At 40.5% G+C, this 20103-nt stretch overlaps 1 protein-coding gene across 5 annotated transcripts in view; it reads right to left on the reverse strand.

Annotated features, from left to right (window-relative positions):
- Positions 1 to 697: 697 nt before the first annotated feature.
- Positions 698 to 20103, reverse strand: part of UGT8 (UDP glycosyltransferase 8) — a 48214-nt gene continuing 28808 nt past the window's right edge. For all 5 annotated transcript variants that reach the window (XM_040584513.1, XM_040584538.1, XM_040584531.1 and 2 more), the window contains exons 3-6: positions 8955 to 9097; positions 6304 to 6380; positions 4604 to 4823; positions 698 to 3044 (exon numbers count right to left, since the gene is read on the reverse strand). In XM_040584513.1, coding sequence (XP_040440447.1) covers positions 2681 to 3044; positions 4604 to 4823; positions 6304 to 6380; positions 8955 to 9097 — 804 coding nt within the window. In that variant the 3' untranslated portion in view covers positions 698 to 2680. The remainder of the gene's footprint in view (positions 3045 to 4603; positions 4824 to 6303; positions 6381 to 8954; positions 9098 to 20103) is intronic.

Consider the following 20103-nt stretch of genomic DNA (forward strand, 5'->3'; position numbering starts at 1 on the left):
TAAACAGCAACTAATTTTGCAGCAGTTTTACTCTCCTCCTGTCAGACATTTTTTGTGGAAATGCTCCCCCTACTCCATTATTCCCCGCTTCGTCCAATATAGATTTCTTTATTACTGCAGGGGGCTGAAATAAAAAATAACTATACTATCAGATCATATCTGAACTTAAAAGAATATGTCTTTGAACACAGCAGCTATTTCTATAGGTTAGGTGGATCAGGAGCCATCCAGAAGTTTGGTAATACAAATAATAATGCAGCAGCTTCGTCTTTTTGCGTCTGAATCAGGGTGGGTTTGTATCTACAGAGGATATTCAGAAATCAGTCATCTCATCTAATACCACTGTGAAATTATCTTTTAGTTTTGCTTTCTAAGAAATGGGCATAACTTCACATGTACAGAAAAAACCCCACACTTTACCAGGAATGTTCACATCATCTTTAAAAATTTGAACTGCCTTAAAAATCTGGTTAAGCATTCCATCTTTCAGTTGATTCAATGCTCCTACAAGAAATAGGTCTACATTCACAAAATATAGTAATATTTGATTTCAAATACGTATCATGTATCACTGCATGTACTGAGAAGAAAGAATCTGTGTATCCTAATAAGCATTCCCATTTATATACACCCACACGCTGGGTACTTTAAAATAAACAGCATTCATTTGAACAAAAATATACTTCCAACAACAGAATTTCTCTATTAAATCCATGTTTATTGCTTAAGTTTTATCACAGTGGAGATTAAATTATGCTTAATCATCCGGTCAGTGCTTTTGTACCTTCTTCGATGCCAAAAAAAACATTTAAACCAAGTCATTCATACACTCGAAGTCTTATTACCATCCCACCATTCATCGCCTCTGTGTGCTCCTTTAGTTGCCACAAACTGCAAGATTGTAAAAAGGTATAGCTAATAGGCTTATTTATAATACCATTTTCTTCAAGTATTCAGAAAGCAGTACAAGTAGCTGTACTGTATATTAGAAACATATCTGTACTGTTATTTATTGCTATAGGATAGAGGCTCCTGATGGAATGATAGTGAAATATTGCATCACTGTGTATGAAGATGATCTCAGCGTCCTGTAATCATCACAACTCTTCCCACGTTAGTGAACGACACTAGGTAAATGGGTTTCTTTCCTTTCTCTTTCAGGCATGGGATTTCAAACTACAAATAAATAAAGCATACACTCACAACATGTGTAGTGCAAATTCCAAGTAAACAGAATGACATGGAAATAAACTCATAGTTGCCAACTTTGGTTCAGCAGGGCAGTTATGATTTTATGCCCAGCGCCCTGCATCCCCACCCTCGGTGCGCACCACCGCCAGCGTCCCATGTCGGCGACAATGATTGAAAAAGATTGTTGCAGGGAGGGGCCGTAGCAGGGGAAGGAGGAGACGGCCACCTCTGCAATCCTTGCGCTTGGGTGGCCAGGCTTCGCCCCACGCGTCCCATCAGACCTCAAAAGGAAGGCTGGTCACCCACCTGGAGAGCAGCCTCCCATCCCACATCGGAGAATTCGTATTGGCAACTATGCGAAACATGGATTGCGTGGCCCAGACTAATAGAAAGTAATATTTTTCCAGATACAACCATTGAAAGAGAACATCTACAACGCTGCGATTTAGAAAGAACTTAATAATAATGAGAATTAATAGGAAAGACATTCAACTTTCAGGGAGTGGGGTGTGTGTGGGGTGTTTGTCGTTTGTTGGGGTTTTAAACAAATCCCAAGGACTGGTTTGATTCTGCACAGCTCTGGGCCATTACAAAACTTTCTGTATTAAGCACAGGGCTAGATTTTCTTTTTTTATTGTTGTTGTTTGTTTCATTTATTTCTCTTAATTATGCAAATCTACTTCCCACACAGCCATATTTTAAACTGAAATAAAACTCCCTAATATTTTCATGGTATAAATTATATATGCAGAGAAAGGCAACAAGAAATTTTGTATAAATTAAAAATTAGGATATATTGCAGACCCGCTCAAGACCCTTTTCTCCAGAGTATCGTTAGTGAGCAGAAGAAGAGTCATGCAGCTTATCAGTAAAATGAGTACATATTTTTGCCATTTTTCTTCAGTGCTCATTTTAAGATTTTTTTTTCCTATAATGTCTGTGTTCTCAGTCTGCAGCTTGCTATTTCTTGCACAAAGACTGGGAAAAATTATTTGTTTAAACAGCATTCTTACACAACATGTTGAACCTTCAACAAAGGAAACAGAACTAGTACTAAAGTTCTCTCAGCTAAAAGATGGATGGATATATTAAAATAATAAAAAAATAAAAGAAAAAAAAACCTCTGCAAATAAAAAGAAACCTCTCCTCATTCAGGACATACACATTTAGCTTTTAAAAACTGAAAATTCATAAATACGGTCATTGTATAACTTTAGAGAATTAAGGCTTCTAAAAACTTCAGTGCCAAAATAACCTCTCTGCATCAGTATTTAGAATAAAATATTTTCCATTTTAGGTTGTGCTTGCCTTTTTTTTTTTTTTTTTTAAGACTTTTCTTAGTTCCATAGAATTCTGTCACATAATATTACATACTGAAGGGGAGTGTTAGAACTGCTTATTGAGGTTTTAAGTAGTTGTTAGACTAAGTTACAGCGATAAAATTCGATTACTGATCTGATTCATTACTACTTTACATGGGGCAGTTGGCTCATTTCACCTTTTTTTCATGCTTAATGTGGCCGTTTCTTCTATACTTCCCATTTGGTATCCCATTCTGGTAATGTCCATTAACAGCGCTATGTTCGTTGCTTGACCAAATATGTTTGCTTTGTTTGCAGATAAATTTTGTTATCCTGGCCAAAACAGAATAAAGGCAGGCAGCACCTACTAGTACAACGAAGGCAATATCCAGTAAGAAATACTGATAGAAAGAGATGCTGTAAACAGCGGCACGTAGATGTTGGGCTCCGTTGTGACGGAGGATGTAATTAATCCAGTATACAGTCCGGTTAACAGGATGACCAGGTTGGTCTTTGTGAATCTCTGACAGCCTCTGGGCCTGCTGTCGGTAGCTACAGGGAAGAAAAAAAAAAAAAAGAAAAGGGAAGAAAAGAAGAAGAATTGTCAGCACACTGAGCAAATGCAAGCCTGCAGACACATAAATATGTTTAAGCCTCTTCAGATCAAACAGCGCATTACTGTAGGACTCTGGCAACCACCAGCATACAGAGGGCTAGACACGGCACATAATTTGTCTTTAAATCAGTTCTTACAGCTCATTGATGAAGAATGACTAGAAAAGCAGACTCCTGTGTGACTAAAGGCAGAAATCCACCCTCCAGCAAAGCGATGAAGAGCCAAGCTGACCTGCTGCCAGAGGGAAATCTAGTCCAAAATGAATCCTATTGAGTGAGACACATTTGCCCTTCCGCTGTAAAGTGGCAACATACCCTGTCTAACTCTCGTTTGTGTTATCATGCAGCTGAATTACTAGAGGAACACAACAGACTATTTCCACTTGAGTCCAGAGTTCAGCAGAGAACTTTCTTCTTCTCAGCAGGCTGTCCCCAGCACCCGATAATGTCAAATTCCTTCTCCCTCACCACTGCTGCAGGGTCAACAGGTTATCCATGTAGGACTTGCCTTTAGACTAAGGATAATTGCACAATGGTAAGGTGATGCAACTGATGTTATCAAGATCTCTTTAGCAACATTCCCCTTCCGCTGTTGTCTCCTTTCCCAAAGCAAGCACTGCTTTTGCTCCCATGAAAGCAAGCAGCATTCTCAGCACTGTACTCCAAAACTATGGTTAGCTCAATACAATAAACCACCAACTAACATGCCGTTATTTTTAACCTGGAGATGGTCTGAATATCACAGGTATTTAAAACAGAATAGTTCAGAACAAACTCGTAACGTGATTCTCCTTGCACTTTAATATCCCCGAGCAAATTTGTTTGCTGGAATTAGAAAGAGTTATGAAACCCAGCTCATGGGCTTTTACTTACGACGTAACAACAACAAAAAAATCTACAAAAAACAGACTGAAGTCCTCATATTCATAATAACTTCTTAGAATATTGTCATTGTAACAAATGGCCTTCCTGGTCAGAACAGGATTATCCCCCCCCCCCCCCCCCCAATCAAATCACAGGACTTTAGAAGAGTCACTCTTTTTTAATACCTCCATATTTTTAGCTACAATCCAAACATGCCACCCTACATTTGTATAGGTGTATTTTGCTCCAGGCCCCTTCAGCAGCACAACAGACACTGCTAAATATGAAGTAATCAGGACACAAAAAGAGACCTTGGTCTGCAACAAGGAACATGTCAGTACAGGTTTGTTTCTATAACCTTTCTGCCCTTCACATGGCAACTGTCACAAAAAACAAATGAGACAATTGAGGTTTGGTACACTGAGCAATGAGTTTAGCAACTACACAGAAAACTGATCAATTGAGTAATCTTGTGAAATGGGACAACCATCCAAAGACTTGCCCCAACTGTACACACCAATAAATTCCAGCATGCATTTTCTTTTTCCCCTTGCACAAAGGTTCTGTATATGCATACTTAATCTGTCACAATTACTTAAAATAAAAGCAAGAAACAATCACTCATTCCATACCTGGGATCATTTATAACTTTTACTAGGGCTTCATACAATTCGTTCTCAGTGATGGTCTTCCAGTTCAGCAATATTCCCATGCCTTTGGCCTGCACACGAGTCATAGTATCATAATGGTCTCCAAAAAGAGGAATCCCCACCACTGGGACCCCATGGTACATGGTCTCAAAAATGCTGTTCAAACCCCCGTGACTAAGAAAAGCCTTAATGTTAGAGTGACCTGAAAACAGAAGAGGCATGATGATTAAGAAAAATATTTGTATTTCCTTAATGTAAAGTTATTGAGGCAACTGGGTACTACACATTTGTCACCATGTTTCTACGGCTGCAATTCAGGAAGGCAAAAATGAATGCCACTGGTTTTGAAGTTCTTCTCAAACCACTCCGCTGAAATTTCACATGTATTAGATTATTTCCTTATACACTAAGAGAGAGGGAATGACCAATGCAAAGAAAATTCTCACGTATACGAGTTGTGTAAAATTATAAATGGAATAATTAATATACATTGTTTACTCCTAAGCAGCTGCAGATGGTGACTACAACCAGTTTAGCAACACAAATGAGCCAGGGAGAGAGCATTTTTCCTCATTATTCATATGAAATACAACCTACTTAATGACAGGACAACTGACGTTACATTCTCTCTAAAGCTTCACATGCCTTACTCCAGGCTAACAAGATCTGACAATAATGATAACCTCATGTAATGGAAAAACGAGACTGCCTCAGAGCAATTTAGTAACCAAAACAGATCTACCTGCTTTAGAAGTCATTTGCCTAATCACTACATTATGATAAATACGCCAGCTGACATGCACACACACTGATGCACACACATGCTTAATGCATTCATCGGCGCCCATCATGCACTAGAGCTGTTTGGCAAACACACAAACACCCAGGTATCCCAGAGATGACCTTAAACATTCTGTCGCCCCTCGGATGTGCAATGCATTCAGCTACCCTTCGACAAGGAAGGAAGGGGAAAAAATAAAATAAAATACATAGACTAACATATAGTGTTTACCAAAAGATGGGAGAATATCAAGTTTCATCTCTGCACCTGAGAACTTGGAGTACCTCAGCTTAGTTAAACAGAAAGCTTATTATCAGCTTGCAACACGTGCCCAAGTTCTGCTAGAGCTTTCTTCAGAGAAAAATAGATGTACATATATACAGATCCCTAAGACTCGTTTTGATGCAATTTGAACAAATTTCATACACTCAGTTTTATGACACTTCCATGAAGACGCCAGTCAACACCACACCATCCTTTTTTGTAACAGAGAAATTAACAGTTACAGTCATCAGTTCCCTAAAATATCAGATTCAAGAAAATTCCTACTTATTTATCTTTGATAATTATTTTTTCCTCAAACAGCATAGCTTCCATGGTATATAAGACACTTGTCAAATTTTTCCTGTTTATTAGGCGAAATGGTCCTTGGAATAACTACATCCTTCCACCCTATTAACTTAAGGAAAAAATGAAGTTAGTACCAGGGAAAGATAATTAAGATCAGGGATGTGTTCGATTTCATCATCTTGAAATTCTGATGAATTCCATATTCTTGTTCTAGGGCTTCCATTACAGAAATTATCCTAGCTTTATGGCTGCTAATGCAGTAGTATATTGTTGAATGAGTAACCTGAACTCAAGTGAGAATAAGCCATATATGAGCAGAATAGATACTCACCAAGGAGGTCATTTTGTGGCAACCATTCTATAAGCTTCGTATTGTTGCCTAAATTCCTTGGTTTGTTTCCTGAAAACCTAAAACAATAAAATCAATTGGAAGCTGAGTTATCAAGACCTCCAAAATCAATAAACTCAATCCAGGGAATCAAACCAAATGATCCACAAGCCCTAACCAGATTTCCAGTTACATGGGGGTACGTTTACTCACTATTCCAAAGAAAACAAAACAGGCTCAACCAAAATGCTGTAAATAGCTAGTAACTTCCAACTTCATTCATTTTCCTTGCAATCTGTCTTGAAACAATGTTTTCTATTAACACAATGGCAATGCAGCTCCTTCTTAAAGCACGTATGTAACTCTTCACTGTGACCGGCATGAGGTGTTCCTTTAATTTCTCTGTGATTCCAGGTCCATTGCTTTACTGAAAACTTGGGCTGGTCCTAGATAATTAACTCCACCAAGAACACCCTATCAGCACACAAATCATAACCCCTACCATCAACACAAGGCATTCCCTTTCAGCCAGCCAGTTCCTTGTAGCTCCTGATAATTGACACCATCTTATTTTGAAATAAATTACTAATACCAGGAAGACAAAGGCTGACAGCTCAGCTTATGAGGCAAGAAGCTATTGATGAAAAGTTCATAGAGATCAGACTGCAAGACAAGTGTATTTTTCTTACTTGCTCAACTGCCTAAAACCCAATGGCAACATCTTACTCACCTGGGGGTTGCTGGAAAAGTTTAACCCATAAAATACAGACTAAAAGTACAAACTGATTTACATATTAATGTTATATACAGTTAATACAGAAAGTTAATTATATTCTAAACAGAAAATAAAGAGGGGCAAAAATTACCAGTGACTACTAGAGGATAGAGCTGTTTTGTGACAGCTCCATCAAATGACTTAAAAATATTCTAGTTACTAGAAAGCATTAGAACTGCAACTTCAGAAAGAATCACCTACATATTCCCAATTAAGCAAGCCATACATCTTTACAACAGGCTTGTATGTTCTGTATGTTGAAAAAAGCCTATGTTACTCATGCAAAGTTAAACAGAAGTAAATAAACTGCGCTACTGTTTTGGCTCTAACTAGCACTCCGTAATTACAAGCATAAAAAAAACTACAAACATTTTCTTGATTTGGCATTGTGACATAAAACTACCAAACAGTACTGCCACCTTTCTCATATTCAGAAATGTCTTAGTATAAAAACCACCTGTGTCCAACACAGGCCATCAGTGATCTGAAGGGAAAAAAAAATAAAGAAAAGTAAAGCTGGACTCATAATTTGGTATTTAATTATGGATCTCAAATTCCCACTGGGGTGACTGAAAGCCACTTGCTCAGCTCTCCCAAAGACTATGTCTTACACCTAGTCCCAGGGACATCTTCCCATTCCACAATTCGTGATGGAAAGAAACAGCAGGTGGGTTCCCTTATCCAAAAAGTCATTCAGCAGGTAACAGATTGCAGATAAAACCAGAACAAACCAAAAAACAGAACAAACCAAAAAGAGCATTGGTAAGGAAATGCGAGTGAGGAAAACGAAATATTTTAACAGAAGGCTTCAACTGAAATCGTTGCTTTTGCATTAAAAAAGCTATCCGCAAGAAAAATCCATTAAAATTGATTTATGTACTACAGAAAGGGGTTATTTCCTACAGAAAAACATTCCAGGGAAAACATGATAAAAGGATAAAACAAAAGAAAAGTAGTAAGATCAACTGGGACTAATAGCGTCACAGGCTTCATAAGAAGCTTATAGCGGCTCTAACACAAACAAAAACTGAGGAGATCTTTACTACAACTACCAAAGGTTCTGTGCCATTGCCTGAAGAATTTCCATTTTCCTGTTCATTAGTGGGGTTCACTATTTCAATTACACACCGGTGAAAACGGTCCCTAAGAGACGGCAGGGAACGGGCTGCTAAACAGACTGCTAAGGCAACTGCAGAAGTGCAGCTGTCATAAATTTCATGACATTTATTATATGGAAACCAATGGTTCACACAGACTCCTCTGAATTACGTTACAGAGCGATGCTCCATGTGAAGTGGAGCTGACTAAACAGTTCTTGGATTTTTACAGTAAGTTGAGAGCACTACTCAAGATGTTTTTAGAGCTGAGAAAGCTTATTACTGGATTTTTACTCCTGCAGATTTTTCTTCTTCCAATTTCTCACAGAAAAAAGACCAGTGAGAAGAACAATTATGAAAGTCTATGTTTACAGATAAAAAAGAACAGGCCCAAAAAATCAAGGAAAAGGAAGAGAAAGAATAAAGAAAGCTTAGGATTAAATTAGCAGGATGACATTCTTGCTCCCCTGGGTGGCTTCTTTAGCAGAAATGATGACAGCATGTCACAAATGTTGTAACCTCAGACTCTTTCTTCACTGTCCCCATTCCTTCTAGGATATAAAGTCCACACAGGAGTATAACCTATGACTTACTAGGCTACAAAATCCTTCTTATAGCAGGGGACCGCAACATTTCCACACAGAGCGTCTTTCAAAAGAATCAAGTCCCCTGTGCCACCCAGACTGTCTCAATTTCAGCTTCTGCAACCCTAAGTCAAGATGGCACAACAGGAAATAAAGAGTGTTTCAGATCACCCCACATACAACTGTCATGGCACTTACCTCCAAATAACTCTCTGAGGCAGTCTTGCCAGGGCATGTGCTAACTTATTTGCTATCTCTTCTGACAGGTACTTCACTCCAGCTCCAAATGAGACGAGGACAAAACCATTTTCATTAGCACCATTCACCCACGTCTGGAGGTCCTGTTGAAGTGAAAATTTATACTGAGCACGGTAGAAGCGTAAGTAAACCACAGAAACATGAAATACACATGGCTTTGGAAGAACAATTGTCTGTTCATGTTACTTCACAAGGCAAGTTTCAAAAGTCACAAACATTTTAGAAATCAGCAAGTATAATGACTCAGTACTTCAGAATCCACGGTACAGGCTATGGACAGCGCAATTCCTCCAGGTTTCATTTAGCTTCCATATTAACAACCAGTTTCGTTTGATAATTTGTCTTTTCTTAACTGATCAGTTGACACATTCGCAAGTTAACACATTATATTTTAACGCATCAAAATATGAACAGATCTATCTTGTAGCATCAGCCTGGACACACAGCACAGGAAATACACTAATGAAGTCTGGGACTTAACTGCGATTTCTAGCCTTAAAGGAAGTGACAGAGCCTCAAAGGAGCTGGTCTTCTTTCATTTATATAAAATAATAAACACAACTTGAAAGAAGACAGAGCTTAAAAATACACCTTCGGTTTCCACTGCTCCAATATTTCAAGTAGTAACGAATACTGCATCTGCACAGCAAGTACAGGGTGAATGCCCTTCTTTCTTAGACTTACATACTTTAACTTACTTAGACCTAACTGACTGCCTCTTCCGCAGGTTACCAGTGTTAAACTTGTGTATATTGAATATAATAAAGGCCAAAGCCCTTTACATCCTTACGCTCATCCTCCTCTTGTCATTACTCTGAAATTGAGTCTCTTGCAACGCAATTTTTGCTGACCCTCTTGATTCAAGGGCTGCCTCAACTTCGGCAAGGAAGGCAACAAAGCCAAAAGCAGAGATCTGCAGTCCTGCATGCTCTGAAAGCAGAGCCAGCATCAGCCTCCTGGGGGTAACCCAATGGTCACACCGTAAGATTCAAGTTCAGAGGCAGCAGCTTTTACAGCAGCTTTTACAGCAGGGCACCCCGTGACTCTTCCTTCTGCAGCAGGGTCGGGCCGCTACCTTCAGCTGCACAGGGCTTTGGGGCTCTCACCAAGAGATGCTCAGCTGACACGTGGTCACTGCTAGGAGCACCCAATGCACAACCATGGCTGGTCCAGGGTTTCATTGCATTGCACACCTCAGTGCCTTGGGTCTAGCTACAGGTAACTGGGCAAGTCACAGTTAAGTTGCAAAGGAGACTGCAACATGCAAACGCTGAGGGATGCATTGGTGGAAACAGGGTTTGTGTCACTGATGACAAGGCAAGCCAGCAGATGCCACTACCAACTGCCACCAGGACAGAAGGGGCTCGGCAGGGCCAGAGGAAAAACCGTCCCAGCATAAGACAGCGAGCACAGCTGCCAGCTAAACAAGTCTCAGCCACAAGAACAACACTATTTGGCTTCAGGGCTGGAAAAATGATGGGGAAAAAAAAAGTAAAAGCCTCAGTGTCCCCTTTCCTGTTGAAAACACAGATTTAAATTCTAGCTTTTCCAATGCAACTGTTGGCAGGGGGAACTAAAAAAAAACCTGTATCACTGAAATACAGGTGTGATCAGTCTGCCCAAAACTATCTTCTGTTTTCCAGGATATGGTTTAATTCTGGTCTCACCAAATTTAAACGTAAGCCAGTTCAACACCAGTACGGCAACAGGAAATGAGTAAAAAGAAAATTAAAAGCCCTGTTCACAATGCACTTCTTGTCCTGATAATAAATAGCAGGCCAGAGAGCAATGGAGTAATGCTGTGCTACTGTATCTGAGCACAGAACCACAAAAGCTACCACAAAAACCAGCAGGCATACCCAAGATCTGCACATTACACTGGGGGTTGTACATGAGTCTCTGCTATACAGTGAAAAGGGGATTCCATTTCCTCTAGAATCCACACCATTTCATTTTCCTTCATCCTTTCCCAGTGCACTTTTCCGTATTTTTTCCCCCTGCACCTGTGGAGGCAGGAGGAAGAAGGAAAAGGATAGGAAGTGTCTGTGACCTGCCCTGAAGCAGAATCATTTATTATGGGCTGACATGAAAGTTTCCAAGTGGTTTTGTGATTTGTTTAAAGTTTGTCCTTGAATTTTACTGAGGACCTACGGCATGCTGCAAATGTAATTATATTATAGTCACTTTTACTTAGTGGTTCAACTAGTTACATCTTGAACCATTTCCTATCTGTTGTTTAAAGTCAAATAGAAAATAACCTTTTGGGGGCTCTAGGACAAACCATTCTGAAAAGCAATCAAGTACCAAGCTGTAAGAGACAGCTCTCTGCCCATTTGTGACATTCCATCAAGTTATATCCTGGGAGCTGAACTCACCTGTTACAAAGTGGTTTTCTTCAGACAACTGGAAGAAGCCCAGCATTCGCAGGCTCTGGTCTTCATAGGGCACTCACCAACCCTGATACCTACTGGAAGTTTCTAGGGTGCCTTCCTGATGACAACTCCATGCATGACACAGGTGCTCCACAAGTCAACAAGAGGAGACACTCTGCTGGACCTCACAGACACAAACAAGGAAGACCCTACCTGGAGTGCAAAGGTCAGGGGAGCCTTAGCCACAGCGACCATAAAATGAAGGAGTTCAGGATACTGAAAGGACAAGGAAGACAACAGCATCTCCTGGACCCCGAGAGAACTGACTCTAGCCTCTTCAGAGACCTGCTTGGAAAAATGCCTTGGGATACAGCCCTGGAGAGAAGAGGGGTTCACGAGGCCTAGCTGATACAAGCACCACCTCCTCCAAGCCCAAGCATGGTCCATGCTAATAAAGGTGGCAGCACATGTGGCAGGAGGATGAATAAAGGAGTCACGGCAAGACTCAGATGTAAAAAGGAAGCATACATGAGGCAGAAACAGGGAGAGGTGGCCCGAAGGGGGAGGAGGGGGAATATACGGGCACTGCCTGAGCTTGCAGGGATGGGGTTTAGAAAGCCAAAGCCCAGGTACAGAATCTGGTAAGGGACATGAAGGGCATCAGCAGCAAAAGGAAGGTCAGGGGAAGCATGACCCCACTGCTAAATGGGACAAGTGACCTGATGACAAAAATAATATGGTAAAGGCCAAGGTTCTTCACACTTTCTTCATCTCATCCTTTACCAGTAAGGCTGGCCTTCAGCAATCCCAGGTCCCTCAGACCAGAGAGAAAATCTGGAGCAAGGAATATCTATCTACCTTCAGTGGAAAATCAGGCTAGGCTACTTTTAAATGAACTGACCACACACAAGTATATGGGACCTGATACAATGCAGCCAGAAGTGCCAGCAGGCATCCAGGAGCTGGCCAACATCACTACAAGACCACTCAAATATGTCTGAAAGGTTCATGCAATTGCAGGAGATTGTCACAGATTGGGAGAAAAAAAGAAAGAAAAATAAAGAAAAAAGGAGAAAACCCAAGAAAAATAAGCTAACATCACTTGCATTTTCATGAGGGAGGATCGATCCAGAGAATGGGCTGCTCAGCCTCACCGTGATCCCTGGAAGGCAATGTAGCAAATAATCCTGGAGGTCATTTCCAAACATCAAGGACAGCATGAATGGAGCAGTCAGCACGGATTTATGGAGGAAAAATCAGCTTGGTCAACCCAACAGCCTTCTACATTGAGAAAACTGGCTCAGTGAATGAGGTGCGGCAGTGGGTGTTACGTACATTGGCCTGAGTACTGCTTCCAGCACTGCCTCTCACCATAGCTTCACAAACTGATGTATGGCTACACAAATAGACAGCGAGGTGGGACTGAAAACTGGTTGAACTGCAGGGCCCAAACAGTTGTGGTCAGTGGCACAAAGTCCAGCTGGAGGCATGTTTGCTTTTAATAAGCACAAAACCAGAATAGCTGGCACCATGGATCAAACATTTCTCATTCAGCACTGCAAATTCCTACCTGTGACTACTTATTCTTGGTCACACAGGTTTCTGCTGCGAGAGATCAGTCTGTTCTAGCTCAGGAATGGCTCCCAAGGCTACTGCTCCTCTGTGCTTAATCAGAAAATCTTCAAGACTTCATAGCTCCAGTGTATTCACATAGTAAGAATTACACATCATTAAGTAAATATAGAGGAAGTACAAAATATTTCCTTGTAATGGAATTTCTAAAATAGCATTAAAAAATCCCCATGTATACAACAAATAGCTATCATGTACTTAGAATTTTATGTAGAAGGAGAAAAAAAAAAAAGGAACTTTACTAGGTACCATGGAATTAAGAGTCACCCTACAAACAGGCTTTTGCATTTTATTGTTGTGCAATAGCAAAGCAACCTGCTTTCTGTTACTATAGCTGATTTCATAACCAAACCTTTGTAACCCTCCCTTTGAAGGTAATCCCACTGCTTCAGTGGAACATAAGCACATACAAAGGACAACTTAAAATCTTGACAAGTAAGACAATATCCTTGCCATCAGGCTCAAAAGATGCAATTTGTTTGCCGTATTAATCGGGATTACATAAAAATATCAAAATCAGTGGAATACAAACTGTTTTATTTTGCATAAGCTGAAGCCTGTTATCTGAGTTTTCCCTCTCCTGACACACCAAGTGCAGCAATACACAAATGCACACTTGCAAGCTCTCAAACTGGGATCCAAGCAACAGAAGTTTGCATGGTAAGATTCTAATTAATTTCAGAAATCAGGCACGCTTCCCCTACAGAGAGGTGCACACAAGAAAACGTTAAGTGCAGTGAGGTTTGCCATGCTTAGAGTTGGTCAGGTGGAAATCAGCTCCAATCCAACAGGTACATAATGATTAACACAAATGCAACCGGCAGGGTCTTAGCTTAGACAGAACAGCCTACGTGGCTGCCAAGGGCTTCCAGACCAGAGCTGGATGATGCCTGGCCAACCCAAATCAGAAGCAATGGAACTTGAAATTGTCCTCTGGGTTTCTTTTAGGATGCTAAATCAGAAAGAATATGATTCCAATTCCTCACACAGTCACAGCCAAAACTGTTCTGTGTCAACCCTTGAGAAGATCCAGAAGAGTTTCAACTCAGCTTGCTGTATTTTGACATCAACCGAAAGGTTCTGTCCTCCTGCCCTGCCTCAAATTTGTCTTAATTTTACTCAAGCTTTACATCGTGCTGATAGCTTGCTTGCCCGCCTTCTGATCTGCAGGCCCCTTTCAATCTGCTTCCCCAGAGGGGTGCTGGAGATCAGTACCATGCACGGACTGTAGAAAACTAACTACAGACTTGTCAGGACAAGGGTTCTCCTTGTATACATCTGTGTAATTCCTGGCATAATACAGTCTTAATTAAATGGGATCACTATGCATTGCTAAAAATGCAAGAGTTGGGTAAAAATCAGGAAATGAAGAAGGGGGGACTCCTTGTAGAGCTCCCCAAGTTCATGACCTGCAGGAGTCTTTTATTCTCAGGCTCCTTTAACTTCTTATAGTTATTTCTCCTGACAGCTTTTCAGTACAAACTTTCTAAACTGAAGATCTAGTGAAACTGAATCCCAAGCGAACAACATTCACAGGTCTTCGGTTGCAAGACAGATCTGAACGTCCTGGTACAATTAGCCAGGCCACAGTACAAAGGCTCACTATTTCCTTGTACTTTCCCTGTTCTTTGTGTGGCGTACAAGATATAGAAATGATAGAATAGATAAAAAGCAGGCTACGATCCTGGCACAGGAAAGAGACTAAATACTTCATCAGCATTATTACTATGGCTATGTACGTCACCTCATTGGCACACACACATTCCTAACATTTACTTTAGGAGGTGCACGGCAGTGACTGATGCAGTACAAGCAGTGCAAAAATACAAGCTTTGAGCGAGTCTCACAAAATCTGAATCATGAAAGAGAACAAACCAATGCCACAATTTTGTTTGCCTACAATTTCTGCATATCTAGCCACTACAGGCTTTAGTCACCTTCCTGCCTGACTTTCCATTCATTAAGCCCTAACACCCCTGCCAAGACCATTCTCAGTGAAACCTGCGCTCCAATACCATATGTTAAAAAACTTCGCAGACACCTAGGCTCATTCCCTATGAATTCACCCCATTTTCTTAAATCCACTTACGCTTTTGACCTCCGGCACATTTAGTCTTTCCGATCAAATTACGCACCATATGAAAATGCACGGAGTCAGGATGAGTCATTAGAGCTGCCTTCATTAAAAGCGGTATTCCCTGTTTGGGCAGCATTTTACAGCTCCTTGCTTGCAGCCTGGTTTAAATGACGTTCAGGTAAATTCAGTGCATTTTTTTTTAACATAAGGAAAGGATACTTCATATTTGAAATTACAACTTTTGCTAAACCAACAGTAAAGGTCTGAGGAGGGGGGTTATTAAATTCTGAGCTGCATTATTGAGCCTTCCTCAAACTACTCCTTGAACTTCAACTGAACACAGAAGGAAGAACCTTTGACTTTTGCAGTTAATTCAAACTCTATACATACATTGTGAAGACAAGCACTTCTTTAAATTGTTACCTCTTTCAGTGACTGTAGCAGAGCACCCAATGACTCCTACCCTCCTCAAGATACAATTATTTTCAGGTTTTGTGGTACAGGAGGAAAAACTCTTGCCTCAATTACTTCAAGCCCTAGCGTAGCCAGCAGACAACACTGCTTCGCTGAGGCTACTCTGCAAACTTGACAAAATGACCAGCAGCCTAGAAACAGAGACCTGGCTTTCCCCTTCCAAACTAGGAAACCTCAAACACTTATAACCCCCAAAGCTTGATGAAATTGAAAGCAAAATTTCCAATAGAACTTCTGAAAAAAACTTAAATCGGGCAATCACATAACTTGCAGCTGAAGAAGCATTAAAGATTTAATTCTTCTTGGTAGGTTCACACCAAAACAAAGCTGACATTAATGAAGTATTAAGCTGGATACACAGGTGCATAACGGGATTTTGCAGAAATTATAAGACACTTTAATACAGCTGAAAAGTCTGGGATTGAAGAGGTATTTGCAACAATGACTTGAGTGAGGGAGGCTGTTTTCTCCATGCTCTCTCAACAGTAGGTAGAGAGGCTCGCCCAACAAATCCGAGCACCTACCACTAGACACATCACACCTCTTCTTGCCCACCCCCATCTCCTCACCAGGCACAGCACAGCCCCAGATGAGTTTAGACGACGTGAAAGACAGAAAAACTGTCAAGCCTAGTACAGCACACATTCAGTTCCTGAACTACATTTTGAACCACACTTTCTAACTGAATTTTCAGTTTCATCTAATTATAGCTTTATATACAGTCCCAGTAAAATATCATCTAATACATACGTTAATTACTGTTTTCACTTGAGTTAAATGATTTTAAAATCAATGCATGCTAAGGTATGAAAAGCTTAAGGGAGCCCCAATTACAACGCTGTGCCAAACCCTGTCAGGCCTCTGCCTGTTTTCATGCTAACTCCTGTGCAAATGCATGTTCTTTGAGCAAAACAGTAGAAGGGACTGAAATTACAAACTTCCTTTTGAAGCTCCCTACCTGTTCATTCAACTATCTAGTTTCACTTCTGTTGACTGACTGATCCTGGCACACTTAAGTCCCAAAGGAGGTACCGATTCATCTTTGACCTTACTGCGCATCATGACATGCTTTCTACACCCTTTTAGTAAGTGATAATTAAACACACTTACGTCTCACAGAGAGGTATGGCACCTGCACAGACCAGGCAAAGGCAGTCAGAAGGCCACTATTCCCTTCCTTCCCCAGGCAGGGGGATTTCACATGGTAGCCCACCTGCCTTGTGGCCATTTCATCCCTCTCAGAAGCTGCATGCTTGCTTTTCAAACCCTGCCTGGCATTTATCATACACACCGTTCACAGGCTGCCTAAGCAGGCTTCTTTTTCAACACGGGTAGTATTTTATTGCAGTGAGAGCTCTGCACAGGAGCAGACACTACGACCTTGCCTTGTTCTCCTTTCCAAGTTTGGCTGCTTGGAAGTAATGATTTCTGTGTGACACTACGTTACTGAAAAGTGAAGGTTTTTGAGTATGTACTGGTCTTTTACTGAGGTTCTCCCCGTGCTTGCATCAGGAGAATAAGCACTTATTGATCTATGCTGTATATATAGGCGGGGGTGGGTGTGGGTGGGGGGGTTTAAAAAAAAAGAAATAAATCTTTTTACCATTCTCAGACAGGAATGCTATTGTGCCGACCCTACTATGTGAGCTTTGTTCTGTTTGATTTTCTAATTAGCTATTCTTAGCAGGCTTAGATGCTAAATGCACAGCTGTGACTATAGAGTGAGGACCCAGCTGGCAGTAACCAGTGGTGCCTAATACTGAGCTTTGTTTCAGATAAACAAAGTACACAAATACAAACATAACCGGGTTTAATATCCGAAGCTTTCCCTGTTCAGCTGCTCAATTCAAATGTGCAATAGCACAAATGTCTGTTCTTTGAATATGGTTGCAAACCACCATTCCCCAATGGAAAGCACAGGCATACTATGCAACTTCTGCTACAAAATCCTGCACGGAGTAGACAAAACCAGATCTATTTCAAAATAAATAAATTAGAAGCCACATGAAGTGATCTTTAGAAAGGAGATACTCCCTGATAAATAGACAGAAAGGTACATAGGCCATTTTATCAGTGTCCTAACTTTTCTGGCATCTTCTAAATAGTACTTCTCTCGTGAAATATTCAAATGCTGTATTAATCCATTTTTAACCCAATTTCAGATTTTACCAAAAACCCAACGCTTCAGCACAGGTGCTTAAATGGCATATGGATGCCATTATACAACCTTTACTATCACTGAACAAACAGGGTCCTATCACATGATCGGAAAGTTAAAAAATAACATCTCAGTCTACAGCAAACCCAGAGAAACACCATCACTTTAGGCAAAGTATGCTGTTTGTATTTACTTATCATGAATTCGTAAATCAGTTTACAGCCAAAAATAGGTGTGTTTTTTAATTTGCTCTAACGAGCAAAGGCCATGGGACACCACAGCAAATACCTGACTGCACTGAGCAGAGGATGGCTTGCACCTCCCTGACTCAACACATCCAGCTGCTTTCTGCTGGCTCAGCCAAACATCTCCGCATCGGCTGGCGTGTATGGCACGCTCTGAAGGTTATTTTTCCACTAACTAAATCCCTGCCTCTTATAAGCGATGGCCACAAGGCAAATGTGCTCATCCCATTTTATCAGGGTTTGTTCCTTTCCATATCATCAGGCTCAGTCAATTCAATTAAAGCAGCCACGCTGCTCCCAGCCAGGACAAGATCCTTCCCCACCCCACCATTTCCCTCTGGATTAACTGCAAGTTAATTGTTGTCCTTCCTCGAGTACACGTTGCTGTCAGCCACCAGCCTCCTCTCTGCTGAAAACTCATAACTAAAACATATTTTTTCTCGTCGCTCCCCCTCTCCTCTCCATTTATTCTGCTGCCTGAAGTCCAACTGAAACCTCTAAAAATGAAACAGAAAAGGTAGGGTATTTGTAAAGTCTCAGTAAGTTTCTATATTGCCTTCCCTTAGATACACTGAAGTTGGCTGACCTGTGCCACATACTATTAAGATGCTGATAAATCTCATTCTATTAATGAGATCTACCATACGTGAAGTCCACACAGTTAATATTCATATTATTTCTTCTTATTTTATAGTTCATACTAGCATACAATAAGATAATTCTAAAAACAATACTTTGTAGACATTAGTCTAATGCTACAATCTGAGTATGCTTTTAAAAACTCCTCTATTTTCTTGCTGGTTGAAGCCACGCTAACACTCTCAGCTGGGAAACAAACTGTTAAGATCTGAAATGTTTTCTATTAGGACCCCAAGCACTAGTAAGTGCACTGTCATCACGTATTAATCTAACAATGCTGTTGATAAAGTGCTTCTTCAATAATATTAGACAGATTCAGCCCTGTCAAAATACAGACTTTTTCATTTTCTGTTCTTCACTAATTATTTGGTGTATATATACTGCACATTTGGCTTATCAAAATGTATTGAGAGGAAAAAATACCTCTTTAAAGCCTTATGAAGCTTTCAATGTCTAAAATGTTGCATTTTCTCGTACCTGACCTCTACAGCCTTTTCCCATTTAACATCCAATTCTGACAAAATGTTTAAGTCCATTTAACTTCAAAGAGGAGTGTAATTCAGACTCAAAAACACGGGTAAGAAATACAGTCCCACAAGCCCTTGTCTTTTCTCCCCTACCTCAGCCCTCTCTAGAGTTACAGGCATATCCAATGAAGCCTCCGAGAACACAGTCTACCTAAAACTAGAGGTCAACCAGAAAAGCGCCGTGCAAGTACTTCCCTGATGCAACACCTTCCATCAAAAATCCATTACTCACTGGACCTTTGGCAAGCACCCTGGGAAAGCAACCTTGCCTTTCAAATGAATGGAAGGTAGTCCAAAAGTAAGAAGCCTGCCCTTCAAGAGAGGTTATTAAAATCACTGCATAGCGTAGCATGCGCAGCAGAGGTATCTTCAAATCCAGGATTCAAATTAAAAACCTTGTTGATACTATATTCTGTTAAAAAATACCTCCCCAAAAAAACATTCATTTTCCTAAGCATGAAGTCCTGTCTTATTAACTTGCAAGCATACACAAAATCGTTTTAAGATTATTACATGTAAATGCAAACCAAGGTTTTGCCAATCCTTCCGCAATTTCAGTAGCTGCATATGTAGTGGAAAAGCTGTACAAGTAACAGTTAAGAAGTATGGAGACTGTTTTTACCCACTCCTTCTATAGAACATCGGGTCAAACTGAACTGCAGCAAATACAGTAAGACGACAATTGAGAAGAAGCTGAATTTTAAGTCCAGATCGCCTGCCTTTAAAGACACTGACACACTGCCCCATTCATAAATCCACATTATGAACTAAATTAGGTGGGAAATTTTGTCTTTCATTGTTCCAGTAAAAGACCTGTGCTCTGTAGATGGTAGGGAGATCTAATTCTAAACTGCAGCATTGATTTAATAATGTTAAGTTCTTCTTCATTTCCTCTTCAGATTAAATAGCCTTCCTTTCTCCCTGGAACTTACCTCCTTCCTTCTCTCTTTTTTGAAAATAGTTAT

The sequence above is a fragment of the Falco naumanni genome, chromosome 1 (assembly GCF_017639655.2).
Source record: "Falco naumanni isolate bFalNau1 chromosome 1, bFalNau1.pat, whole genome shotgun sequence".
NCBI classification, from domain to species: domain Eukaryota; kingdom Metazoa; phylum Chordata; class Aves; order Falconiformes; family Falconidae; genus Falco; species Falco naumanni.